A 19471-nucleotide genomic window follows, 5' to 3' on the forward strand; every position below is an offset into this window, starting at 1 on the left:
TTCTTGTTCCTCTTCCCCAATGAACAAAAATGAAATTAATAAATTACACAAATAAAATTGAGATCTGATGGTATGATTACTGATAAAAAAGGACTTTTTGTAACTAAAAAATGTGAGCTTGGCTTGGAAGAAATAAAGTGAAAATGAGAACAAAGAATAAACTAAGACAAGATAAAAAAGATGATAAATTTAAGGTGAAAATTGGGGATAATAATTTAAAATTTAAATTTCTTATCATCATGAAATGCTTACTGTCTTTCACACTTACATGTCGAATATCCTCTGTGATACCAGAATGTGCCTGGTAGAATGTTTCAAGCCTGTCAAGGGTTGTTGCTAAGTCTTCTTCACGTGCACGACCTCTCTCCTCGAGCCGAGCCAATTGCCTACGTAACAGATCAGCTTGTTCCCGAGTGGCTGCAGTGTCTGGTGCAAATCCAGAATCTACAAGGCGTTCACCGGCAGACACTGTATCCCCCACATTGTCCGACACACGTGACAGCTGTTAAAAATTCATTTTTTTTAAATTATGATTATGAATAAACAAAAGTACTAAGGTAGAAATGAATAATGTGGAATAAGTCTTCTGACTCTTGAAATGTATGAAAAAATGCCACTAATTTATAATAAATTCTAGTGTGATGTACACAATCATTTTTATATGATTGTTAATGCAAGACCATATTTAAGTAATAATGTCGTAGTTTGTACCAGAAAGAGTTGTGTGATAATATGTCCATAGACTGAAAGACAAACTTAATTCAGCATTAGATGCAGATCAACATGATACATACTGAAAACTAATTTTAAAATCCACAGTAAAAGCAGAGATATTTGCTTTAGAATGAAAGAACAATTATGAATGTGGCATTTAATACCTTTCTGATGAATTTGGCAATTTCATCTTGCTGTGTATGAACTGTTTTCAGATCTCGGCCAGGTGGCTTCATATTCTCTAGTTCTTGTTCAAGGTTCGACAAGTCGTGGCTCAAACCTTTCACTTGGTCCTAGATTAACAAACACAAAGCCCATGAGGAATTTAAGTAAAAAGCAATATCAGAATATCTCAGCCCTCACGTTGCTGAAATACTCACGGTAAACTGAGTGACCGCAGTTGCAGCTGACTGAAGTTCACTGCAACGATCATCAAGTTTAGCTTGCAGATCATCAAGACGATCCCCAATGCCATCCACTTCATCTTGCAGATGAGATGCATCAACTCCCAACTCTCCTGCTTCATGACACAAATCACCTGCTTGTTGTCGCACAGCAGACAGAGGTTTGCGTAATGCAGTTGTCTCCTCACGTAAGGTCTGAAAGAGAGAAACAAAGGAAATCATAAAAATAATACCTCCAATCACTGATGGCACTTCTGAGAAACATGACAGTGTAGACAGGCAACTTCACTTCAACACCACTAAAGTAATCTTCAGAGTCCCAACCTTTATTCTATCAAGCAGTTTTGGATCCTTTGCTGCACCACCAAGTGCATCATGAGATGCCAGCCTATCTTCACAGCGCTGCAGCGAATGTGTCAGGTCTCTTAGATTCTCAGAGAAATCTGTTAGTCGGCGAGACGTATCTTCGAGGGATTGTGTGCGTTCAAGTAACTCTGTAAAGAGATAAGATGTTATTAATTGCTACCTCAATATGATTACTTACGTCATATTTAGTAATTTAATTTTTCAGTTTTTCAAGTTCTGATCAGAAGAAGTCACATCAAAATTCACATTCTGTCAAACTCTACCAACAATTTTATTTCAAGCCCTTTCCCTGGTTCCATTATGGCAAGAAACAGATTCAAGGCAATATTATCAAACCTGCACTTGAATGACATTGCAACTTACATTCCGAAAAGTCAACCTCAGCATGACTCCACGTATAAAATCAGGCCAGTCCTGGATCATTTCTTATTAGAATCACAAAAATCATTTTACCCATCATAAAACCTCACTATTGACAAAGGCATGTGTGGTTTTCATGGAAGAGTGATATTTCGGGTTTACATAAAAAATAAACCTGACAAGTATGGAGAAAAAAAGGTTTATTGAGTGGGCTTCCAAAACTGGTAATGTTCTTAGATTGGGGGTATATGCTGGGAAAGAAACACAAGACAACTCCGTAATACCATTATTTGAGAGGTTGCTAGCAGATTACCTGGGAAAAGGCCACACTGTTTACTTGGAAAGACTTTATAGTTCACCAGCAGTATTCGATTTTCTGTGGCAACATAAAACAAAAGCAGTAGGTACAAGCATGACTAACCAGAAAGAACTACCAAATGAAATTGTTTCCAAAAACTGAAAAGGTATGAGTCTGTGTCAATGAGGAGGAATCATCTGCTTTGCTTGAAGTGAAAGACACTAGAGATGTACTATGCCTGTCCACCGTGCACAAAATGACCAGCTCGGACATGTCTGGTCACACAAAGGAAGTATCAAAGTAAAATCAAAACCAGATGCCATTCTTGACTACAATATTTACAAAACAGAGGTTGTAGGAGTGATCAAATGATTTCTTACTATGCATTTAGGAGGAAACAGATGAAGTGGTGGAAGAAATTGTTCTTCCACACGCTTATAATGGCTGCAACAAATGCATTTTGTCTTATACTGGGAAACCAGGACTCCTGCTTAAAGAAAGAGCTGCCATTTTTCCACTTTTCTACGACAAATTGGTGAAGGACTAATTCACAAAGGTACCAATTTGGCACTAGACAACTAGTGAAACTCACAGCAACAGACTTCCAGGACAACACTTTGCAGAAAAAATTGCAGCCACTGAGAAGGAGCGTCCAACTAGGATGTGTAAAGTTTGCTCTAAGAAAAAAGCAGGTAAGAAGGAAACCAGCTGGTGGTGTTCAGACTGCAATGTACCACTCTGCATGCCAGAATGCTTCAAAATCTTCCACACTGAAACTAATTACCTGTGAATTTACACAAAACTAAAACACGCATTTTTTGTGAAACCGAAATCATATATTTTATGTTTGTTGTTATTCATTTTGTCATCAAGCAATATAATTAAAATAAATGTTTAAAATAAACCTTAAAGACGGTTTTTTCATATGTTTTCTGTTTCAAGATATCTTAAATATAAATGTGCCAGTGGTAGTTCAAAAAACGCTAAAAATGGCTGGTCACTGGACCAAGATTGTATCTAAGCTGCTGGTCCTCAAAGTGTTAATATGGTGTCATGATTAATGACAATACCAAGTCCACTCACCATTATTCAGACGATCCCATCTCTTCTTCATCTGTGCTAGCTCCCCTTTAACAACATCTTTATCAATATCACACGCAGCTACAAAAGTGTCACCAAGGGTACGGTTATTTTCAAATTCTCCAGAACGTTTCCATACTTCATTACGGAAGGCAGAAAGATCTTTAAGTTGACGTTCTATGTCTTTGCGCTTAAATGAGGCTGGTGCCAAAGCCTCCAGCTTGGTCTCTGCCTGTGACAACCAAGGGAGGAAAGCTTCCTGTGCTTTGTAATACTTGCGGCAATGTTCCTGGAAGGGAGATGAAGAGATGATTTACTTGTTTTAAAACAGAACTACAGATAAATTTCATTTTACAGATACTTGAAACTGAAAGAAACTTCTTTTTGCTGTCAATATTAGTTGTCATTCTTGCTTTATTACTCTTGCTTAATTAATGTTACGGCAAAGAGGCAACACAAATCAATTACACGCAGTTCCTCTACAGCACATACCCCACTTCATCCACCTCCCTGCTCCCCCTTTCTCATCTGAATTTCAAGTCTACTAAACAGAGTAAGTTCTCCTGTTCTCTCCACCTCCCCCTCCTCTCCTGCTAATGTGACTTCTGTTTCAGAGCACTCAACTTTCTGGTTGCTATTTTAAATCAGAAGTTCTGAACAGGTGGTTCAGCTCTTGCCTTCATGTGTTAACTCTTCCCCCTTCAGAATAACAAGAAGGAACCTTTGGTAAAAAGATATAACTCCTACCAATATGTGCTGGAACCTTTCACATTACTGCAGTATAATTTGTTTCTATGAAAAATGGACAGCAGTGTAATAAAAAAAGGTTTGTTTCTTCTCATTCCTATTTCAAAGTGTTAAGAGATTCTTCCTTACTGCTTCCACCATCTACAGTAATCCTAATGGCCTTTAGTTTTTCCTGGAATGATTTAGTTCCGAGTGGCTGAAGAACTTTCTCATGAGCTAATGATGTCAAACTGTTGTGATGCTCCTTCCTCTACGTAACATAATGGTGTTAAAGCTATTGAAATTTGCTGCAAAAGGTGTAGGAAATTGATATAAATAGTTAGCATGTACTAATTTGCAATTACTGATATTGTTTCTGCCAAGGCTATAATTTTATGAGAAACATTCATTTACTGCAAAAAACATGATTGGTTTTGTCCTCCTCATAGGTGGGTCCCTATAGTCCTTCCTTTGTAACTGTGCCTAAGCTATCCATCTCCCCCTTCTGAGGAAGGAATTTTTACTACCATTATGTAAGTCTTGTCTTTTGAAGGCAAGTCCAGGGCAGAAAGTCTCTCCTTAATTTATTAGTTTTCTAGACTGATTTTTCCTTTGTTACAAAGAAAAAAATTACTACACTATAAAGGCTAGCAAAGCAAGAGTAATCACGGGCAGAATGACATATAGCTGACTAGAGTAAAAACCTATAAAAATATTATCTTGCTCATTCACCATGCATGTCTGAAGTCTTGTATGTCTCTCCATAATATCCTTGCGCAGTCGGTCCCACTGAGACTGAATCTTATCAACATCTCTCTGCAAATTGCGTGAATCACTGCGCTGCATCTGTGAAGATCTTGCCAACATGTCCCGCCCCTTGTTTAAGAGCATTATTACTTCATGTTCTTTGCTCATTACCTCCTTATAAACAGGCTGAAAATGTAAAACACAACATCAGCACAAAAACATTATTGATATGTCTAAAAAGTGGCACATATTATAAAGAAGTATGTCGTCCATCACACGAATTTTATTCGTTCAACAATATACTGAATGATTAACACTTATTACTAAAAGCTTGGAAGATAAAGAGGAAAACATGTAACAAGTTAAAACTTTAATTTGGTCCAAGAGGTGAACACAGATAGCATTAGGGTGTGCAGCCCTGTTCATGGAAGGCAAGGGTTCCAGAGTCGAGATCCAGTGTGACACACAATTTTAACTTGTCACAAAAATGTTAGCCCCTTCAATATTTACTTTTCTATGTATGAACTCATGATTAAAATGTAACTGATGTAAGTCTATTCTCACCTCGTGCTGATCAAGTTGTTGCTGTAATACTTCTCTATCAGCAGACACTAACAACCTTTCAGACATAGCTCCAAGTTCATCAGACAGCCATCCCAAAGTGCGTGCGCATGATGCCTCAAACTGTCTACCATCTCTGAAATACACCAAACAAATTGAAAGTGTGCATATTGCAACATCAGCCAGAAAGATATTAGTTTCTATAAAGTAAAACATATTCTTGCAAATCTGGAGCACAAATCCGAACTTCTTTCAAAACAATAAAAAGAATCAATAAAATGAGTCTGAACTGCATCACAACTCTTTGTTGATGGTTCTATCTATGGAAAGACTTGACTTCTGTAATATTACAACAGACAACACTATCACACAATAGTAATATAACACATTTGTTACAGTGTCATATCTACACTGACTCTGTTAAGAGACAAAAGGATGACTACATCATATATGACAAAGGCCTAAGGCTTGTTTAACACTACAACAAAGTTATGAATGTTCAAAAACTGCATACATGTATAAAAATCACGCAAATTTCTCTCTTAGTAGCCCCTGTGCCCTCTACCCATGAAGCTTTGGAGTATCGATACCAACAATGCCACTAACACAATGAGAACAAAGTAAAATATTATGAAGAACAGAAAGTTAAAACCATTCAGTTCTTGTTTATTGCAGTGATTAGTTCATTCTCAAATTCATCAGCAGTGCTAGAATACAGAACTACAAGTTTTCCAAGGTCTGCAGTAGAGTATATGAACAAAGACTTCATTACTTAAAAGACGTCTAGCCACGATATCAATTAATTACCGTAAGTTGCCTTCAATTTCTGCTTTGCGGTGATCCATTTTCTTCTGCAATGTATTGTATTGACGACCAACAGCACCAAGTTTTCCCTGTATCTCTGCTCTAGAAGCAGGGTCACTAAGTACATCGCACAGCTGAGCCCCTGTTGATTCTGCATCTGCCAATAGAGGACGCTGGCCCTCAAGCTGACGTTCGAGATTCTGCAAAATTTAAAAGTATGACAAAAGTATTTTAACACTCATTACTGGTTAACTTAAGAAATGATTATTAAAATTCTACTTTCTGTCTCTGTATCTTTCATTTCTACTGTCTGCAACTTAACTGTAAGTAACATTTACTTTTGAATAATGTAGTACATAAATGTCAGTTATCTTTACATTCAAATGACAGAGCAATGATAAAATATCCAACATGAATCTGAATAAGAGCATGTTAAGTAGACAGATAAACGCAGCTGTATGTGTGGTGGAACTACATAACCTTCTATTATATCAACATTCACACTGATGATGTACAATGTAATGGAACAAACTAATTCCATATCTACTTGTGGAAAAGCAGTAGCATTGAGTCAGTGACAAGCACACACACAAGATAAAAAGACAACTTGCTAAATTTTGGAACACATTCTCCTTTCTCTTTTGTGAGTGTATATTGATGACCCACCACTTCTGCTATTCAGCGAGTGGTCTTTCACTCTTAAAGTATTTACATTCTGCCAGAAGTTTCCTTAAAATTATAAATCTGTTTCTATATACTGATTGTATGTTCAACATGTGGCAAACATTTTCTCCAGATTTTATTTGTAAAAATCAACATGAAATTTTTCTGTAGTCACACCATTTTGCATCATGATTACAGTATGTGATCAAGAGTGTAGCAATGCCACAAAAAGTGGAAACAATTCTCTATTAGTATGAGATCATATAGTTGAGTCGGCATACGATGATCCCACCAGCACTGTTGCCAGACTTCAGCTGCAACGCAGGTGAAAACAGCAGTCAGCTATAGACCTCTGGCAACACTGATGTATTGGTACAGAGATGTGTACAAAGTCACATTACACGCTTGGTTCAAGCAGGCACGTGAAGCTTTTGCTCATCTCACTCCAACAGGTATCTTCTTACATCGACACTACTATATTTCTCATAAAATATGTACAAAACAGAAAATCATCTGAATATATTTACAAATATGAACAGTTACTGCTCAATGAATGAAACAACAATACTGTAAAAATAACTGTGTACTGCTAGCAGTCTAGTAATGAAACATTACACAAACCTCAACTTTACGAAGTTGCTCCTCTGGATCCCGGTCAAGGGGTACCTCATCTAGCTGGTCTGAAAGAGCTTGCAATGCATCTCTCAAGCGCAGCAACCCAGCATCAAATTCACGGCTAGTATCAGCAGCAGCACCCAACGAGTCAGCACGTTCTTGAAGCCTCGCAAGGAGTTCCGCCCATCGTTGTTGCAGAGATGTCAGCTTCACTGATATGCGCTGAGCATCGGGTGCTGACATGTCCAACTTCGACAGCACGGCAGAGCCAACTTCCTCCAAATGAGATAATTGTGGCTGCTGAGTGCGGAATTCTTCCCGTAGAACCTGTGATAAACAGAAGCACAACATTAGCAATCACAGAGACAAACTGAGAGGAGTAAGAAATTAGTATTGCACTAGTTTTATGCCTGACAATGTTTAGTATCAGTAACCTTTACAGCTGATTACAGTTGTCAGTTGTTAGTTGGTTTTGAATGGCAGGTTTGATGGAGATTGTATAAAATCACATATATAATCAAATCAATGTAAAGGTAAATGAAGGGTAAGAATCTTCACAGCTAACTAGTACAAAACACACACACACACACACACACACACACACACACACACACACAATGTGTGTGTCACATGGCTACTTAGTGTTATGGCAACTGCAGTATCCTATGTGATGATGCAGTCACTACCCCTCCCCTCTTCACCACTCCCTGTGTGTGTGTGTGTGTGTGTGTGTGTGTGTGGGGGGGGGGGGGGGGGGGGGAGGAGGAGGAGATATGCATTTGCTTTAGTTATGAAGCACTTCAGTTTTGTTTAGGTGCCTTTCAAAATTTCAACAATATAATGAATGAGCGCCTGTAACACTCATTTTCTTTTATTTGTAAACTTAAACTGCAATTATTACCAGTTATCACTTGTCATAACTTTTTAGTACCTATAATTGTAAAACAGACAGTGGCATATATCCATTAAACCACAGACTCAAAGAGACAGGAAAGCTAAGTAACATACCTGTACTTGCTGCACTTGGCTCTGAACCATTCGTGAATCAGAAGAGATAGGACCAAGAACAGTCATCATACGATCTTTAGCTCCTAGCCAGGCTGAGAGATTGTCATGTGTATCATAGAATTCTTTGATATCATCCATCAGTTTTATTCTGCAAAAAGAAAATAAAGCATTGTAATAATCTTAGTGTCTGAAATAGGCACCCAGGTCTTTACAATCTCGTTATTAAAGTTCTCACAGTCTCTTACAAAATATCTGTTATATGAGGGGGGAGTCAAATGAAAACCTTAATTTTTCTTTTTTTACTAAACAAGAAGTGGAACACAATTATATCATTTTTCGACAAAGCCTCCTCATCATTCAACACACTTCCTTCAGTGTATAGGAAGTACATGGATTAGTTTGGTTGGCGGGGGCGATAAATAAATAAAATTCTTTTGATCATGTGGGCAGCCACTTGCACCTCTTCATCAATATGAAATTTCTTTCCTCCCATCGCCTCTTTGAGTGGTCCAAACATGTGGTTATCGTTTGGTGTGAGATCTGGTGATTATGGAGGATATGGCAGAGTATCAAAGTGCAGGTCACTGATGATTGTAAGCACTGCACAGCTGTATGAGGCTGAGCACTGTTATGTTACAAAACAGTATCTGTAGTTAGAAGTCCATGTCACTTCGATCTTATTGCAGGCGAAAGCTAATTTATTAACATAGTCAAACATGACACTGTTGACGGTGTTTCTCACAATCATGTAGTGTTCCCAGACTGTACTTCAGTCATTCCAAAACAGTCAGCAAAACCTTCCCTGCAGACATATGTGTGTCCAGAACTTCCTCAACTGCTCTGTGTTTTGGGCTGGTGGTAGTCTACCCAGGTTTCACCTCCTGTAATGATTCTTGTGAAGAAGTCATCACCTTCTGCTTCAAAGTGCCACAAAAGTTCTTCACAGATGTCAACGTATTGCTCTTTCGGTTCAGGAGTGGGCTGCCATGGTACTCATCTCACAAACACTATGAAAAACTTAATCATTTCGTGAATGATTTCAGGTGTTGGACCATGATTAATGTTCAGATTTGCAGTTATCTCAACTATCGTCACATGGCGATTTTCTGTCACAATGGTTTCAATGTTGCTGCTGGTGTCACGACGTGGTGTGCCTGACCTGGGCACTGACAACCTGTCACAGAAGTCACACCATTTTCAAACTTTCTGCTCCACTCATACACTTGCTGCAGTAACAGACAGTCATTATCAAACTGGACCTTCATTTGCCAATGGATCTCAATAGGCTGTTCAGAAAATGTATGACAGAACACTGCACTTACATGGTGCATTTTAAAAGTTGGGCAGCCACTATGAAACAGTGTTGTGGATATGTTTCAGTTGTCTTTAGTATGCTGCCACCTGCAGTGGCATTCCCTACATCTCTGTAACAGTGCGGCCAACTTTGTTGCCGAGAAATGTAGATTTTTAATTACATTTTTCAGGTTTTCATTTGACTCCAGTTTGTAGTAATACACAATTCCCCCCCCCCCCCCCTCTCTCTCTCTCTCTCTCTCTCTCTCTTTTTTACACACACACAAAAACAAAACTAACCTGTCCTTGCATCTATCATTTATACTCTTCCATCGAGTGACAACATCAGTTAATTCATCATGCAGTGTATCAGACCCTTGTACACTGGGTTTCCTCTTGAGAAGATCAGCAACTTGTCCTCGAGTGTTATCCAGAAGAGATTGTTTCTCGTACATGTCCTCCATGATAGCCTATAAAAATACCAATTTTTGTTCAACAAATAAATAGTGATCAACAACCAAGGCCCTTCTGCAATTTTTAAAAATATTGCACACAGTTATAGAAAAATGAGTAAATGGAAATAATTGTGAAATAACCTTGTGACAGTTGTTCACAAACATGAATCGGAAGTGATGTTAATAATGGCTGTTTTGGGAAAAGTATGGGAGATCCTAATTTAAAAAAAAATCTGTCAACATTACTTTCTTAATGATTTGGTTAACCAAGAAAACCTCTCATTGACTACTGTTCATATAGCACAATATACTGGCATATTCCACTTACTCAAATTATATAATGCTTGTCTTACACAAGATATATGCTGTTAAATAAAGGATAATACACAGTTATGGTGCAATGCTTTGTAACAATTTTAAATGACTTACTGACAATTTCATATGTCTATCTTTCTTTCCACTGTTTTCTCCTTTATATTACAGGTCTACCAATTCTACAGCCAGCGTATTTGAGAAAACTTTTCAAATTGTCATTTTGGTGAAAATCCACAATAAACTGATTTACAATAGGTTTTATTGTCAGTCTACAATGCATCCATTTTTCCACAATAACCTGTTTTACAATAGGTTTTATTGTCAGTCTACAATGCATCCATTTTTATAAACCGTAACCTGTTTCTGTTTCTCATGAACAATCTTTGGATTGGTTATAAGAAAAACAACCAACATACCATGTAAATTTTGCTTATGAACTGGATAGGTTACTCATGTACCCAAGACAATCAATCTGAAGATGGTTAATATGGAACTGAAATCAGCCACTATTTTAAAAATGAATTCAATCTAGATGGGTAATGAAACTGTTGTCATTTCTTTTTTCTCTCTCAGAGGGTAACCCAGTCTGGAATACTGTATTTTTGACATTACATGTCTCTTACTGCTTATGAGATGCAAAACCCTATTAATATTCTGAATTGGAATTTAACTACAGATTACATAATCCAATCCAACAATATTATAGATAGTTTGCATCAGATTTAGAATAAATTAACTAGTTCATTTCTCACAATTCTGAAGCAAATCAATTATGCACATTTCAGATTAGAAGTGGAGATAAATATTTACCTTTATACTCTTAGCAGCTTTGTTAGCTTCATCTTTTGTCTGTGGTACTACTTCTTTTGGCAGAGATCGTTGTACCTTGTCCAGGAATCCTGACAACGTACGTAAACTATCCATGTGCCTACGTACTTCCTCACGTGTGCTGTCCAACTCTGATTGGCGATCCGATAGACGTACACCAAGCAAACCATAACGGTTATTAACCTCTGTCAGTTGCTGCTGAACTGGTGATAATTCTGTAAGAGATTTGTATTGAACATATGAAGTATTCCTAGTACATAAAAAGTCAAGAGCATAAAGTTAAACAGCAACAAATTTTTTGATACAGAATGCTTCAAGAATAGCAACACCATAGGTACATAATGTCCCATACACAAAATAAAAATTGTAATTACAAAATGTGTTGCTGCCCACAGAATAGTTGCGACCTCCTCTCTCTGGGTGAACTTGTAAATGCTGAATTTTTTGTACTCATTTTGACAATGGTAAATATTAACTTTGCATCTTGGTCTTCCCATTGAGACAACATCTGTGCTTATAGAACATTCATTACTCTTTTCTACACAACACACGTTAATACTAAAGCCCACAGATAATTAGGAGACTAAAATACCCTGGGTGGTTTGTTGCATATACTCTGGCATCGTGACCTAAAGTGATGGGGTACATTATGTTTCGTTTAAAACAAATAGTTTTTGAGCAAATGAGAAACAATCAACAGTACTGTGCCTATTAGAAAATACACATACAAAATATATAATTGTGTGTGAAGCCTGTTATGATAGTAGTATATCACGACTAAAAAATTCCACCAGTCAATGGTGACTTCACCTAATTTCTTTTTTTTATGCATGGAGCGTACTGATTTTCCCTCATATACTACAGCCAGGCATCTTAAAAAATTATACTACAGATTAAGTACATTCCTTCTGTGTCTTTTGTCATCCTTAATGAAAACTGTGTCCATCTGAACAAATTTAGGGCACACAATGCCTGCAGTTTCTGGTGTAGTTTGCTGAAAACTAGTTGCCTCAACAATAAAACCCCCCCTCTCTCTCTCTCTCTCTCTCTCTCTCTCTCTCTCTCTCTCTCTCTCTCACACACACACACACACACACACACACACACACACACACACACACACACCACAGGAGCGCGTGCACGCATGCGAATGTTTTCTGTTTTGAATTAACAGGGCTTGTTATGAATTTACTAGTTTTAAATCAAATTTGGGAATAAGGAATTGTTATGAAAAACACATTGGGTTTCCATTGTTTTGGATAAAGATCCTAGCTTTGAAACTACACTCCTGGAAATGGAAAAAAGAACACATTGACACCAGTGTGTCAGACCCACCATACTTGCTCCGGACACTGCGAGAGGGCTGTACAAGCAATGATCACACGCACGGCACAGCGGACACACCGGGAACCGCGGTGTTGGCCGTCGAATGGCGCTAGCTGCGCAGCATTTGTGCACCGCCGCCGTCAGTGTCAGCCAGTTTGCCGTGGCATACGGAGCTCCATCGCAGTCTTTAACACTGGTAGCATGCCGCGACAGTCTCCACAGTACATCGATGTTGTCACCAGTGGTCGGCGGAAGGTGCACGTGCCCGTCGACCTGGGACCGGACCGCAGCGACGCACGGATGCACGCCAAGACCGTAGGATCCTACGCAGTGCCGTAGGGGACCGCACCGCCACTTCCCAGCAAATTAGGGACACTGTTGCTCCTGGGGTATCGGCGAGGACCATTCGCAACCGTCTCCATGAAGCTGGGCTACGGTCCCACACACCGTTAGGCCGTCTTCCGCTCACGCCCCAACATCGTGCAGCCCGCCTCCAGTGGTGTTGCGACAGGCGTGAATGGAGGGACGAATGGAGACGTGTCGTCTTCAGCGATGAGAGTCGCTTCTGCCTTGGTGCCAATGATGGTCGTATGCGTGTTTGGCGCCGTGCAGGTGAGCGCCACAATCAGGACTGCATACGACCGAGGCACACAGGGCCAACACCCGGCATCATGGTGTGGGGAGCGATCTCCTACACTGGCCGTACACCACTGGTGATCATCGAGGGGACACTGAATAGTGCACGGTACATCCAAACCGTCATCGAACCCATCGTTCTACCATTCCTAGACCGGCAAGGGAACTTGCTGTTCCAACAGGACAAAGCACGTCCGCATGTATCCCGTGCCACCCAACGTGCTCTAGAAGGTGTAAGTCAACTACCCTGGCCAGCAAGATCTCTGGATCTGTCCCCCATTGAGCATGTTTGGGACTGGATGAAGCGTCGTCTCACACGGTCTGCACATCCAGCACGAACGCTGGTCCAACTGAGGCGCCAGGTGGAAATGGCATGGCAAGCCGTTCCACAGGACTACATCCAGCATCTCTACGATCGTCTCCATGGGAGAATAGCAGCCTGCATTGCTGCGAAAGGTGGATATACACTGTACTAGTGCCGACATTGTGCATGCTCTGTTGCCTGTGTCTATGTGCCTGTGGTTCTGTCAGTGTGATCATGTGATGTATCTGACCCCAGGAATGTGTCAATAAAGTTTCCCCTTCCTGGGACAATGAATTCACGGTGTTCTTATTTCAATTTCCAGGAGTGTAACAAGCATGGGTAACTGATTAGTACACAGTGCAACTCATTCTTCATGAATCAGTAACTAGTAATGGAAAAACTAAAGCGAGAGGGGGGGAGAGTGCAGCACGTAGTAGTAGTAGTAGTAGTAGTAGTAGTAGACTGCTCTTAACGGAAAACTAATTTTATTTTACTTCATGCTGCGATGAAATACTGATCAGGAAGACACAGAAACACACATAGTATCACACAACCAAAAAACTGAAAATTATAAGATTTAAGTACAAAATGAATCTATTCTAAATGTACAAATTAAGAGTGGTCTCTCAACAGTGAAAACCTAACAGTAGCTTTGGTCACCATCCAAGCCAATTTTGTGAAATATTAGAACTCTATTGCAACATGTTATTGTAAAACTGATTACAGTTGGCAAGAGAGAAAACCCATTCACATGCTTTGATGACTCTACAATTTTGCCGTTTCTTTATCTCCTTTACTGTATGTCCACATGCTTCCCCTCTGAGGATCATATTAAATGTACTCCCACAGATTTTAGAATGCAAATACTTGATAAGGTTTTACATAGGAACAAACAAAGACTATCAATTTCCATTTTACAAAGAAATCAAAACTGACTTCAATTTTTTTACTTGCACACTAATAGTGAGATTTCTTTGTTTATCTGTACGGCAGGCTCTCCAGATGCTCTGTGGGATGACAAGACCACATATTAACGCCATTAATTGTAGTTGCATGGCACAGAAATTGATGGTAGCTACCACCAAAACCTAACTCTCACCAGCATTTCCTTGATTTTACCGAAGCTTCCAACAAATAAGGCAATGTTCACAACAACAAACCAGCTTTTCACAGGCACATTATATATTGATACTAACAAAGGGGAGATTTAGAAGCAACCATGGTTAAAAGTAAAATTCACATTTTGACAACAGAGCATTTCAGGCGAACTTTAGGACTATTTTTCTACTGTCTTTATTTTCTTTTTACCAAAACATGTTGGGGCACCTCTGTGCAATCACCAGTGAGTTTTGTTTATTGAAAACTGTAAAAAGTGAAGGTATTTTAGGTTACAATTGATGTAACAAAGTGAAACCAAAAGAAAGTTTTTGTTCCATTTTTCTTCTTACCATCATTTTACATTATATGGCGTCCCGCACTGATAGCATGTCATCTTCAAGTCAAATGATGTTAATGACAATTCCATCATCAAGTTAACACATCCCTTAATTTTGTAAAAAGTTGATTTTGGTGGCATAATGTTCTGTATATATATTTGTTATTACTCAAATTTTTTGTGGCTGATCCTCCTTCTTTTGCGTTTCACGGCACCGCAAACACATATTAATGTACTTTACGTAATTTCATTTTTCTAAACGCCTTTCCACTTCACAAAACGCAGTGAGTACTATGTTGTTGTTTTTCCTAACTACTAGGTTAAACAAAATTACACACAGTACATTAATGTGTGTGTGTGTTTGTGCAGTGCCCTTAGAACGCAAGAGTAGGAGGATTAGTCACAATAAAATATGAGTAATAACAAATACATACGCAAAACATTTTGTCCAACCAAAATCATCTTTTTTAAAAATAAAGGCATGTGTTACTTGGCGATGAAATCGGCACTGACATTTACATTTACATCGTTTGGTTTGCAGATGACAGGCTATCAAGTGCAGGGCACCATACAAATGGTCCTGCAACATCATATAATGTAAAATCACAGTAAGGAGAAAAATGAACAAAAATTTTCTTTAGGCCTAAAAACTTTCTTTACGCCTCACTTTGTCAGATCAGCTACAACCAAAAATATGTTCACTTTTTACAGTTTTCAATAAACAAAACCCACTGATGATGGCATAGAGGTGCCGAAACATGTCTGGATAAAAAGAAAAAAAAAAAAAACAGTGCTCTTGCATAATAGGCAGAACCTATATCCTGTACTTTAGCTGCAAACACAGAAAGAAAAACCAAGAGCTGCAGATCTAAAAGATGAATAACTCAATGAAGAAGGTTTACATTAAAGCTGTATGCCTTCACGAAACGAAAATTTGTTTTAGATGAAAATTTTAGCAATGGTAGTATTTGCTTGCTACTGACAATATCGTAGCGAATTGTTAGAATGTAAAATGCAGGTGTGTACCTTCCTGTATCAGTATTTTGCTATCATAAACCAAACTAAACAAACAATGGAAAGAAATAAAAGAGAAAGCAAATAAAGCTACACATTTGCCAGAAAAAGATGCAAATTAGGTAACAAAAAAATTAAAATATACAGGATTGAAACATAAAACTGAACATGAATGATTAACATTCATCTTCAGAGATGTGCTTCACAGATGGTGTACAATTAGAGAGAGAGAGAGAGAGAGAGAGAGAGAGAGAGAGAGAGAGAGAGAGAGAGATTTACATAAAGGTGTACTCAGATACTACATAATGTTGGCAGCAAATCAGCAAATGAATGATCCATGCACAGCACCACACCTACTTTTTTTATAGAAGCACAGAGCCAAACTTAATATTTTGAAGGAGGAGTGTCTCACCTTCAAGGTGGAAGCCATCCTGTGATGACCGTCTGCTGCTGAAACCACTTGAACCTCCAGGAGAAACAGGGCTCTGAGCGTTGAAGCCAACAGATTTTGTGGGAGATGGTGACCGAGCTTCTTGCGAAGATCGACGAACTGAATAAAATGTTTCCCAAATGACTGACAAGGTGAACTTTCATCTAAACTACATTTGTAGAGAGAGTTCTGTAGTTCATAAGTTTTGATATTAGAACAATAGCAGAAAGAACAGAGAAGTATGGTAGCCCTTTAAAATAACAGAAAATTGCAATCTACAATTCAAATTATCAGAGAATGAAACTGTTCTGACACAGAGGTTAGACAAAGAGTAATAAAAAAAGGAAGAGGAGATAAAACTGAATGTCAAGTACCAACTGAAAAGATAATTAGAAAACATTTTTCTCCTCCATGATGCTCAAAACTACAGAGTTAACAGTTGGTTTAATCATATCATCAAAAGTAGGCTCGCAAAGACAGATATAAATAACTGTAATGTGCCAAAGCACTTGCCATGAATTCAGAGAACTGAAAGATGATGGTATTGCGAGAATAACCTGTAATAGCCACATAGACAACTAGGAGAATGTAACTGAAAAGTTTTTGCACTATGTAAAAAAAAACCTCATATGTAATGCATTTTGATATGATTTATTTCATTTTATCACTTTGAAAATGACTATTTTTTATATATGAGCCGATTTGTGATATACCAGTAAGCAATCGCTGCCTGCTGTGTTCGGCCATGAAGGGTATACAAACATTTAGAAATGTTAATCTCGCAACAAATGTCACATAGTGAGTCAATCATTACAAAAATTTACAGCTTAATTAGATATATGAAGTAATCAGTAAATGACAGGTGGTATAGCCTTTACAGCCACAATATCGCATTACTATTTCCGAGAGCACCATACATGAAGCAATGTTGGTATTCACCCAATCTCAGTCCGATACTGTTGTCATTAGAGAGCATGAGTGTAAGCTTAGATATTTGAAGGTGGGAAAGGAAGCAATCCATGGACTTTCTAAAGGAACGCACTCAACCTCCACGTTTTATAGCCTTCAAAAACTATTCGCACTACATATGCAGTGATAGATAATACCTTTTGAGAAGAGCTGAAGGTCTTTACAAACCAAATATTCTCTTCTTCTGAAATATTCTCTCCTCCTGAAGCATAATTCAGTTTTATTTCATATACGCCCCCCCAACCACCACCACCACTAATAACAGTCACTTCTTATCAAATACAATGAAATAGCCTCTGTCAGGACTTGAAATACCAATCACAATATTACCTATTTTTACTCCAATGAACCTCTACCCTAGGATGTATGATCAGGAAACACGTCATTCCATGAAACTGTGTGCCGGACCAGGACTCGAGCCCAGAACCTTTGGGTTTCACAGACAAATGTTCTACCAGTTCAGCTACCAAGGCACAACTAACAACACACTCTCACATCTTCACTTCTAGTACTACCTACCTCCTACTTTCTCAACTTCAACACACATACTGCTGCAGAGCAAAAATTCATTATGTAAATGCTCATCATATTATACAATTGTTTTTAATGTAAGAAACAAGAAATATAACTTTTAACCATAAATTTTCAAAACAAAAACAATAACAACAAGAATAATAACAACAAACAATGAATGAAAGCACAGAGATGGTGCTGACTACGGCCTGTTGATAGAAAGCATACCAGCATAAACCTGGAATTTTTTTTTTTTATCTGAACCAGCAATTTTGAATCAGGTTGGCTGGACCATCTAAACATGCCAGTATTGTTTTTATAATTTCAGAGTGTCACAATTACAATAGTACAATTGAGTGAACATAACATTTCGTATACAGTATTTCCCCATTCTTCTATTCCATTTAGTAAATTACAGTTAATGGTTTAACGTAATCCTACAGGGGAAAGTAGTCCTCCAAGAGAAAAAACATTCAAGAAGTGATTCTTCAGCTCTTGTGAGAGCACACTAAGAAATCAAGCTACAGAGTACCGCAATTTTTTTTTAACAGTGAATGTACTCACAACATAAAGGACATTCCTCTGTGTCCTGTTAACCAAATAGGTAACACTATTCTTTTTTAAAAAAGGTCCATGCTGTCAAGCATACATTTCATGAGCAAGTATGTGTACTGAGATGTCAGCGTAAGAAAATCTTGTTTTTTATAAGTATCGCACATGGCTGTGTCTGCCTGCATTTTGAGCATTCATAAAATATTTTACTTTTAGTCATAAAGAAAGCTGTGTAAAGTTTTGCATGACCTCATAAATATGTGTCTGGTGTCTTGGCCCAACAGAAATTGAGACAGTCTCCCAGAGCACACTGAGCTTCACATCCTAAGGATGCCCACTGCACAGGATGATATGAGCACACACCACAGCCTACTCTGTGCCATAGTACAAAATCAGCAACGCAACATGGAGCAGCCACTTCATCTGTACTTCATTTACTACATGACTCTCTTGAATCTGTTCTCCCCCCCCCTCCCCCCGCCCCCCTCTTGGTGTGACTGTATGCCATGACGGCGGAGTTGGGGGAGGATATATGAGGGTGGTTTCCAAAGTTCTCGGAACCACCACGAGAGGTCAGTGCTAGCGCAACAAGTTGTTCACATGAAATTCATTGGTCTGTTACCTGTAAACATGTGCCACACCAGTGCCCCTGGAAGAGAGCTGTGGTGGTGACATGGCTCTGTTGTTGTTCCTGCGTAGTGATTTGTGACGATGGCGGGTGAATCAAGATTCGAACAGTGATTAAGTACTTCATAAAAAAAGGTATGAAAGCAAAGGACATTCATGCCAGTTTCCAGAATATACTGTGGGAATCTGCTCCTTCATATTCAACTGTTGCCAAGTGGACAAATGAATTTAAATTTGGTCAGAAGGGCTTACATAATAATCCACACAGGGGTCGGCCAAGATGTGTCACTACTCCAGAAATCACTGCAAAAGTGCACAAAATGGCCATGGAGGATCGCCGATTGAAAGTGCATGAAATTGTTCATGCTTGCCAGACGTCATCTGCAAGATGGGTGCCACAACTCTTGATGCTGGATCAAAAGCGCGTG

General features: G+C 38.7%; 1 protein-coding gene across 1 annotated transcript in view; it reads right to left on the minus strand.

Annotated features, from left to right (window-relative positions):
• The window catches only part of LOC124803383, a 514737-nt gene that overhangs the window by 146003 nt on the left and 349263 nt on the right, over positions 1–19471 (minus strand). Inside the window, 13 exon segments of the mRNA XM_047264568.1 lie at positions 269–502; positions 879–1007; positions 1095–1313; positions 1443–1612; positions 3226–3511; positions 4681–4881; positions 5260–5392; positions 6064–6260; positions 7345–7665; positions 8347–8494; positions 9940–10109; positions 11220–11452; positions 16365–16502. Coding sequence (XP_047120524.1) covers positions 269–502; positions 879–1007; positions 1095–1313; positions 1443–1612; positions 3226–3511; positions 4681–4881; positions 5260–5392; positions 6064–6260; positions 7345–7665; positions 8347–8494; positions 9940–10109; positions 11220–11452; positions 16365–16502 — 2579 coding nt within the window.

The sequence above is a fragment of the Schistocerca piceifrons genome, chromosome 6 (assembly GCF_021461385.2).
Source record: "Schistocerca piceifrons isolate TAMUIC-IGC-003096 chromosome 6, iqSchPice1.1, whole genome shotgun sequence".
Taxonomy (NCBI): domain Eukaryota; kingdom Metazoa; phylum Arthropoda; class Insecta; order Orthoptera; family Acrididae; genus Schistocerca; species Schistocerca piceifrons.